This window comes from Lepisosteus platostomus, chromosome 11 (genome assembly GCF_059453375.1).
Source record: "Lepisosteus platostomus isolate fLepPlt1 chromosome 11, fLepPlt1.hap1, whole genome shotgun sequence".
NCBI classification, from domain to species: Eukaryota; Metazoa; Chordata; class Actinopteri; order Semionotiformes; family Lepisosteidae; genus Lepisosteus; species Lepisosteus platostomus.
The window spans coordinates 42840124-42849716 of record NC_142621.1 but is presented as its reverse complement, the minus strand read 5'-3'; the positions used below and the strand labels follow the sequence as shown (position 1 = coordinate 42849716).

The 9593-nt window shown below is 46.2% G+C and overlaps 1 protein-coding gene across 4 annotated transcripts in view; it reads right to left on the bottom strand.

Annotated features, from left to right (window-relative positions):
- Window positions 1-607: 607 nt before the first annotated feature.
- The window catches only part of LOC148652731 (cytohesin-1), a 100947-nt gene continuing 91961 nt past the window's right edge, over window positions 608-9593 (bottom strand). For 3 of the 4 annotated variants that reach the window (XM_088599831.1, XM_088599829.1, XM_088599832.1), the window contains exons 10-13: window positions 6570-6648; window positions 5433-5504; window positions 4563-4717; window positions 608-4137 (exon numbers count right to left, since the gene is read on the bottom strand). In XM_088599831.1, coding sequence (XP_088455957.1) covers window positions 4059-4137; window positions 4563-4717; window positions 5433-5504; window positions 6570-6648 — 385 coding nt within the window. In that variant the 3' untranslated portion in view covers window positions 608-4058. The remainder of the gene's footprint in view (window positions 4138-4562; window positions 4718-5432; window positions 5505-6569; window positions 6649-9593) is intronic. The other variant, XM_088599828.1, reaches the window with a different exon arrangement.

Here is a 9593-nt window from a genome sequence, read left to right as displayed (position 1 = left end):
CCCCACTAGAGCTCCACATTTAAGCTCGACCTTTAAATCTTCCTTCTGCCTTGCTACTAGACATAATATCAAGATGCAATTCATCTTCTCCGTCACTCCCAAAGAAAAGAAATAAGCACTGCAAATAACCTAGAGTGAAACAAAATTGTTAATACTGAAGTAGCGCCTCTGTATTCAGAATAAAGCAGATCACTGGCCAGCACTGCCACCTAGTGCCCGCAAACCATAATCATTCCTACAGCCAGCTTTGCACATGTGCTCTGCACAACTAAAACAATTTGAGTGGTTAAGGCGAAGAAAAAGAAGCTGGAAAAAAGCACTTCACTCTTTCTTTAAATGGGACTAGTGGGTAGAAAGAGTAGAAAGCGGATGTGGCCGGACAATGAAGCTATGTGTTTACACAATATTAAACCCTGGAGGAAATTCACTTGAATTCTGCGGGCGCTGCGATATTTCTACTGAAAAGCCGCTGCCAACACCACAGATAAAGGTTTTAGATGGAGCAATGTACGCTGTGCCCATTTGTTCTTCGTCCCCTATTTCTATTAAAAAACAACAGTGCTTTGATTAAGCAGGAAGTTTGCGAATTAAAAGATGACAATCGCACTTAAGCAATTCTTAAATTTATTTGTTTATCCAGTTCATCAGCACTAGATTACATGGCCAAGGAAGAAGTCTGAAATCAAAGGAAAGGAAAAACTGGCACTCGACTTCTCTTTATATACTGATACACAAACATAAAATTTAACAATATAAAATAAACAGAAGGAAAACTATACATTTAAGTATATACAACTCTGATAAATAGACTAATACTGCTTAGTCAATTGTTACTTTTATTTTATTTTTGCTTTTAAAATACCCAGTGCATCAAAACGTGGAAAGTAAAATATATGTAAAAAAAAAAAATCAGAATGGCTTTTCAAAAACATCTGCTGACCTCTCCCCAAAACAGTTTATTTTAGGACAAAACACTTCAGGTTCAATTCAACCTCTTTCTCCAAGAGAATTATTAAAATCTCTAAACCTTTTCGAAGCATCAGAGGAAGCTAAAAACCAGCCGACACTCAACTGAAGACTGAAGTGAAGCCAGACTACCAAGACAACTTTGGGAGAGTCATAAAAACATACGGAAAAAATTCCAGGTGTGTGAGGTATATGAAAAAATCTTATCCTGGCCTGTTGGGAAAAACGCGGACGCAGCCAGCTGTGTGATATTCCAGTTTAGCCCCTGTGTTAGAGACTGAAATACAGAAAAGATGGGGCAGAGTTTTACCCATCTGGTTGGGCTCCGCCCACCAGTGCTAATTAATCTCCATGGTAACAATCCAGAGCCACAGTCACTGCAACTGGGACTGCTCCTGACCCACAGGGGGAGCCACAGAGCGGTCACGAACAGGACTGAGTGCTCTGAGGACTTCCCAGCGGTAAAAAAAAAAAAACACAATCACAGTGAGTCTCCAACGCATCCCCTCATTCTGCTAGCTCATTCGAGTCAGCAAAAACAATGAATAAATAAAATGACAGCATGTAAATGCTTTGAGGGAACAGAACCAATAAATGCAGTGCGATTAAAAGGGGAACCTCACTGCTTCACGTTTATACAGTCAAGACCAATCATTTCTTTCTTTCCACCAAGCTGGAGTTAATGTGACATACCAAAGCACTTTGGGGGGGCAAAATGACTTTAACTGGACTGGTTGTTTGAAGATTCATCTTTTTTTTCTTGAATCCTGCCCTTTTTTCAGCCGCGTTGTGTTTCTAGCTGGAGAAGCAGTGTTGAAGAAGGTCTTCTGAACGCAGGATACAGCCGACATGATATTTTAAGAAGCTCCTTCACGTGCAAGCTCTCCATACAAGACTAAAACGAACTAAGTGTCACAACGCGGGGGGAAAAACAGGATGTACTAAACCACTTTAAGTTAAATCGTCTCTGTCTTGCCTTATAAGGAGGCTAAGAGTTTTCGGCTGGACAAAAAAATATTACCCAGATATTTTAAACAACCTAAAAGAGCATTATTGTGTAGCAAAACTCTTTGTTTTAAAAATACTGTGTTTTGGATGGCTGTGATTAGCCAGTACAAGCACAAACCTTTAGGGAAGCTGCCCCAAGGATGTAAAATGCAAATGAGCACAGGGGATGATTAGTCGGGACATGATTAGGGACTCCAATGAGAGAGGAGTGACTCAGGTACACAGCACTTGTGGCTCCTATGTCTCCCTAGACATACTCAAGAGTAGCAGAGAGGTGAAGAAACAACTTTGTAAATTGTTTTATGAACAGCTCTATGAAAATCTCACTTGCTGTTTTTTTTAATTTTGTTTATGGCAATATGTACATGGCAATATACAAAATTCAACAGAAAAGGACAGTCTGTGAGACCATGAGGCAGTCTGTGACGAGAAAGGCTGACTGGCGCTGCCCCAGTGCTCAGGGTCAGGAAAAGGCACATGAACCAGGCTGGAGAAGGGGTTGAGAGGATTCTGGCTGAAATATTACAGAGCAGAGAGGTCTGGTCTGGACAGGAGGCAAAAGGAATTCAGCCTCAAACAGTCTTTACATTTGGCAAATCCACAGCTCCTACCGAAAAGAGTAAGGAAAAAAACAAAACTGCCATTTCTACTTCTACTCCAGCTAGTGAGGATTCCAGTCACAGTCTGAAAACCCAGCACTCTCCTCTGTGACTGGCCTTTCCCCACCTCAGCTTCAACTGGCCAAAAGCAATCGGAAAGATCCGATTTGACTGAAAGGGAAAAACAAGCTGAACCCTGCAGACAGTGGTTCTCCAGCATCGAGCAGGGACCTGAATGCCAGCCCATGTTCGCAATCGATGTTGCGTAGGTTATGAACTTCAATGAAATTCACTGTCAGACAACTAGCTAAATCTGTCTTAACCACTTGTTCCTTTGTCCTTTTTTCCCCATTAATTTTCCTCCATATTCCAATTCCTCTGCAGCTTCTGTGCTTGTGTTGTAGCCCATTGCACCTGGATGGTAGCACTGAAGAGCAATGTTCCAGCAGAAGCCACAGAAAGATGAACCGCACACTCCAGTTTGACCAGAATCCCACATGAACTCAGAGCAGGCAAAGAGAGGGTGTGGAGATCCGTTCCCTATCTTCTCATTTCTACCTGAACTTGTACAAGCAGTCCTCTGTGCTACTTTGGCATTTCAATCATTATCGACTTAGCATTGATAAATAAGGGATCTTTCAAGAGTTGTCAAATTTAACAAGAGAAATTTGGCTTTGATGGCACATTTCTGTTCAAACAACTCCAAGCAACTCTCAAGCTTGGATCTCTATTTTTCTAACCTCGTCTCCACACGTTTCAAAAGACCCTTCCGTTTCAAGAAAAAGCACTCTCCCATGAGGAAGCAAGAAAAATAGTCTCAAGTGAACAGAAACAAAATTTACAAAACTAACAACAGAAATACAAAACAGAACTTAAGTTCCTGAAAGTTTACAACGAAAATCCTTAAGATCACAAAAGCTTCTGGCAAAAGTCCATTTTGAAAAAACCCTCCTGAAAAGTAAAAATAAGGGTGCGGCCTCTTGAAAAAATAGATGCATGTTGTATATCTGTACACAAGAGCAAAAACAAATCTGTTCAACTTAGTTTTTCATTCTTTCTAAGCAATTTAGAACATTTTGGTTGGGGTGCCACATTCAGTCAGACCTGCTGAGTTGAAAAGACAAACGAGGGGGTTGTATGTGTGAGGCTGGATGTTTGGACAGAGAGCTTGGGCTCTGGAGGGGTTGAGGAACCACAGCTTCACCCAGAGGACAGAGAAACAGAGGAGTGAAGACAACCCCCTGGGCAACGAAGCAGGCGGGTGTGAAGGCAGAGAGGCCCAGGAGAAGTGTCCAGTAGTCCAGATCAGCAGAGAAGCAGCAAGCCACCCTGCCCGCCTCTGTTCCACCTACCTCCCCCAAGTCTAACCCCGCCTCTGACCCCCCAAAACACGCCTCCCCAGTTCTAAAACCAGGTCCGCTACTCAGAGGGGGAGTAGCTCAACACAGCACGAGTCCCACAAGTGCAAAAATGTCCAGCGTGGATCTAGTGCCTCTTCATTGAGGACACTTTCTTCTTCCTGGCTGCCAGCATCTCGTAGAAGGGGTCTCTGCTGATGGCAGCTCTGAGAAAAGACAGGAGAGAGAGAGAGCTTTTGTTGTAGTGCGGTGAGTAGGTTCATATACCTCCTATTACTGGATCGATGAAAAAAAAATGTTCTCCAACACCAAAATCCAGAAAGGCAAACATCACATATTCCAAGGTTAAAAAACCAGATACACGCAGAGACCAACGAAAGGTGCTGAAATTCTTTCGCAGATACATGGAAATGTAGCCTCTTCCATGTGACTGCGTACAAAGACAAACACGGCACAACTGAACTGACACAATGACAAAGACAACTAATCGCATGCATGCAGACACACCCCCACGCGTGCATGTCGAGGAGAGACACAGATGAGATCTGTCACCAAGAGCTGATTGGCACGGCTCTCCGGCACAGATACTCAGTTAAGACAAGCGAACACAGAGGAAGGGGACGTCTCTCACTTAATGCACTTCATCCACTCATCCTTCTCCTCGGTGGTGGGGGCGGAGATGCGGTAGAAGGTGTGGTTGCCCTCCACCACACGCCCATCCGCCTCCGTCTTGCAGGCCTTGATCACCTGGTCCTTGTTGTCGGGGATGAAGAGCTCGAAACAGTTCTGGGACACAGACACAAGCAGACAGCCCGGCATTAGACCAGACGACAAAATCACAAACAAGAGGAGGCCATTTTGCCCATCAAGCCCTAACTGATCTATGGATCTCCTCCAGTCCCTTCTCGAAAGAAGCCTTCAGTAAGTACTAGCTTCAACATCATGGTCGGGTATCTTCTTACACTAGTAGCAACCCTCTGGGCAAAGGATTTTGGATTCTAAATTGTTTCCCTCAGGTTCATTTTACCCTCTATAGTCTAAAGTCCACTTTGTCAATGACTGTACTTTGTCCAGTTTGAATACTTGGAGCAAGTTCACTCATTTGTCTTCTCTACTCAAATGAAAAGGGTCAGTTCCTTCAGTTGGTCAATGCAGGACGTTCCCTTCAGTCCCTGCTATTCCTGTACCCATTTATACAGCAGGGCACATGGACTTAAGGGGCTGAGGCTAAAATTATGTGTCTCGTTTATGCTGGGAACATGGGTTACAATAAGGCAAAAAAGAAACTAATTTTGTAAATCTGACGGCTTGAGAAGTAAAAGAGAATTGACTCTAAGAAAGCCGTCAAACTGTAGCCTACCTTTATTTCCCTTGACCTCACCCTTGACATGTTGAACATCTGAGTTAAGATTCCTAGAGGCATCCTTTCCGTTCTCTCGGACTACTGTAAGTGTGTAAGGTACAAATTGGTTACTACAGAGCAGCTCAGAACATGACTCACTGGCTTCTTGGAGTCTTCCACTTCTCGGATGCTCAGGTTCTCCAGGGGGATGATCCCTCTGGGCTCCTTGTCCTGCAGTCAGGGAGACAGCTGTCAGAGCGCACTTGGTTCTCAAACACCGAATGGACCGGAAAACACGACTACACCACACCTGCAGTAGCTAGACAAGGTGTCACGGCGCTCTACAGAAGCCGTACTAGACTAGTGGGCTGTTTTCCCCAAGCTCATACCATACTTCAGCCGTTCTTTGGGGTGTGCGGCAGCACACAGTAACTTCTGCACGCAGCTAAAATAAAATACCAGCCTTGCCGTGCACTCCCGGTGCACCCTGCACTCTCGCAGAACAGACTTGACGAGGGCCTTAAGCTATGCCTCATGTCAAGCAGACCTTTCAAAACGTTAAAGATAATGAAGGCAATTAACGGATCGTCACCCTGTGCCCATTACAAGTGCCGCGCTACAGCTACGGCCATGGGGGAACATCATAGCACATCCACCCCGAGTCAGCTATGGGCAATATCGTCATAAAAAGCTTCGCAACCTGAAATATCTGACACTTTTATTATACTGAAGGGGCCAAAAGGAGGCAGCTGCAAGTAAGTCAGATCCAAAGTGCTACGCCATTTCTGTATAAAGGAAAAATAATGAGCTGATGGGAAACCAAACTGAAGCAGCCAGACAGTCTGTCTCGGTTCTCCCAGACTGACAAACCCTTCAGGGGATTTCTCTTAGGGCTAAAGGACACCAAATGCACACCGCCGAGGTGTGCCCTGTGAGTGATTTGCTCTCCTGATGAAGGTTCACCTGGTTGGACTTTAAAATAATGACTATGTTTCCTGTGGTTAATAAGCACTCAATATTAATAGATTAATAAAAACCGACAAAAACATTACCACCAATTGATAAATTATTTTAGGAAAACAAACGGCCTTACAACGTTAAACGCCTTACATCAGAGACAGGATGTTCTAGGCACCACATAAAGCTGAAGTGTCAGCCCTCAATCTTCCCTAGAGCACAGGTGCAGTATGCACACATTACACCGAGACCACACTAACAGGAACAGGGTTTCATGCTGGTTTGGCAGGGAGGCGTCAGGCCCAGCGACAGGAGATAAAGAGCCCGGTCTGTACTCACAGTGGTGTACTCGAAGTAATAAAGGCAGTTGTCTGTGAGGATGAACCATCTTCTTTTCCAGGTTTTTACTCTGCCACCTGGTGGACAGAAACATGGAGGTCAGCCGAGCTCTGACACCGGTGTGGTGGTGGCGGTGTTGAGGAGGGGGGCGGCGCGACTCGCAGAGCAGCAGCAGCAGGGGGGGGCGGGGGGGGGCGGGGGGGGGGGGGGGGAGGCGCAGACGGACACATGGAGAGACAGACAGACAAATGGAGGCTGCTGCACCAAAATCACTGGGGCAGTTCCGATGGCTCACTGGGGGAGAGAAACCCGAGCTCCCTGAGCGCTGAGGTATTCCTGGGCCAGGAACAGCACGAGCATCTCGCCATCACCCTACAAACCCATTCCGTTCCACTGCCACTCCACCCCAGACGCTCCGGTTGGATCAGTTTAGTAAAGGCGCTACAACAAGCCCATGAAAGGCAAAGGAGGGAAAAACCTCAACAAACCACAACTGTTCCACAAGCCAGCAACTACCTCCTTTTCGCTTTGCGCCGCCCTAGTGGCCGGCGCGGGCGGGTGACCCCGAACCTCATGGGAGATCCAGCAGGAGGGGCGGAGGTGTCCTCAGCAAACCTCCCTTGTCCTTTGTGGGGGGGGGGAAAAGTGAGCAAAAACAACCTTTCCAGACTGGGAATGAAGAAATGCCTTGAAGACGTTGTCAACAGGGTGGAAAAAGAAAGAGATCGCACCTTTCATAAATCCTCTGGTTTATACACTCTTGACAAGCATTCAGTCTGCCAGAGGGTGACCTCAGCACCAAAACATTCTTGGTACTTTTACAAAATCACTGATCTCCCAGGCTGCAGCTCAAGCATGTCATAGATCTGCTGACCGATACCCATCCTAGCTGCCCAGAAAATGAAACTAAACACACCAGGACTGAAGCAAACACATCCAAAGACAGTGGTTCAAAACTGAGCCACAGGTTACATTCAAGTACTGATTGCCTGAAGTATCCTACCCCTGGTGAACAGATCACACTGCTTCTATTACTGATGACCGGGTACGGACAAATCCTTCAAACAAGTAGGCCACTTCTTATCTCAAAGAGAACCACAAAGTCATCCCTGAAGCACTAACACACGTTAAAAACCTAACCTAGCAAATTTCCATTTTTTTTTTTTACAGAAAGCTTGAAAGTATTGTTCAACACTTGCTGTTAAGAGGCAGTGGGCTGTCCAGGCTGTTGACTCATGAATGGACTGCATTCACAGCTGGTGTTCTCCACTGCTCTTACTCTTGGTGCCCAGTTAACCAGCACTCAGCACAACGGGACTCCACATCCAATGGGCTCTAGCAGCTCCATCCTGCAGCTTTCATTCTTCACAGTGAGTATTAAGTGTGCGCAAAGTGGAAAGCTAAAAAAAGCCAGCTCAAAAACAAGGGGGTTTACCTAAGCAGGACAATGTACTACAACATGCTGTGCGCACAGAGCAGTCTGTCAGTAATGGCCTGGCCAGGCAGCACTCCTGATGCACACTTACATGTTTACTGCAAATGGGTATACAGTGTTTCCTCTGTGCGTTTGTCATTCTTGACAGGTACTCCCCGCACGGGTCAGTAAATCTGCACTTCTGGATTTTTTCCCACGGAGTCGGAAAAACTGGCACAGGAAGATAACAAGCAGGATGAGGCCGTACTGCTTAACTGTACAGTCATGCCTCGTGGGACTTTAGGCGTTTCATGTAGAGGTTCTGGTTTTTCAACGTTATCAAATTCTTCTTGCCTTTCAAGTCACAAGCAACAGGAAGAGGCATTCCAATGACCAAAAAGATTAAATACAGACAGGACAACTGTAAACCAAACCTGACAGGAAACAATTCCTTTGAATGCCTAACTTGCCACTTATTGCAACTTCTAATTCTGCAGTTAAAATCCCCCATCCACAGACAGCATGTGTCAGCTGTTCCCAGATCTGACCTTTCTCATTTGGTTTCCTACCGAATTGTAACTCAATCTCAGAAGCAGATGGCGGCTGTTTGAGAGGAAATAGGATAGTCCAAGGGGGTGGGAGAAGTCTAGGGGGGAGACTCGGGATACCCTAATAACAACAACAACACCCTTCCACACACAACAGAGGTGGAACTCTGGGTCTGGAGTCACCCTTCACTCAACACCATTCCCATCAACCCTCAGGAAAGCAGAACGCCACAGAACACCACCCTGACATCGCAGCACAACGCCAATGTCAGTGTAAGCGCAGGGGTACAACAAAATAACAGCACACACGCTCATAAAGACTGACATAAGTGTGGTGCAATCAATGGGATGCGGCATAAAACATCAAAAGCTTTAGGTCCTGGAGGTTCCTCTCCCAGCCTGCAAAAATCTGAAGGCAGTAGGAGACAGCCACAGTGACAACTCCAATCAGGACAAGAGGAACCTGTTTCCAGGCAACCTCAAAGGAACACAGTGGTGAACTGGGCCCGCGACAGGCCGCCAACGCAGACCCTAACTTCGCCACTCCCTCCAGAGGAGGGATCCCCGAGGTGCCTCCCTGCCTGGACAGCCCCCGGCCCCGGCCCATCTGCAAACAGGCGGAGGACACAGACAACAGCACACGATGGCGGGATCACGGGCGCGGAGTGAGGATTGGTTTGCGAGTGTTAATGATCACTTCATTCTGAGTCAAGCAGCGAGGGTTTGGGACTGGTGTGGAGAACCCCAGACCGGCTCGGCCGACAGGGGGAGTCCCTGAGCACTGTCCTAACTCCCTGCCTGAGCAAACAAGGAAGAAATCAAACCCCTGGAACTGAGTACTGTTTCCCTTAAAAAGCCCTTTAACTCCCCTTTGCCCAATTCCTCCTGAAACTGCCTTCTAGCTCTCCGGCACACACGTCTTTAGAGGCTCTGCGTTCCTCTAGACTTCATCCATCCCAGGATAACCCATAAACTGGAGAACTTTATTTAAAATAACCTCAAACTACAAGCAAAAACGAATCCGAAATCAGCTAATGATTTCTCACAAAAGGGTGGAACCTG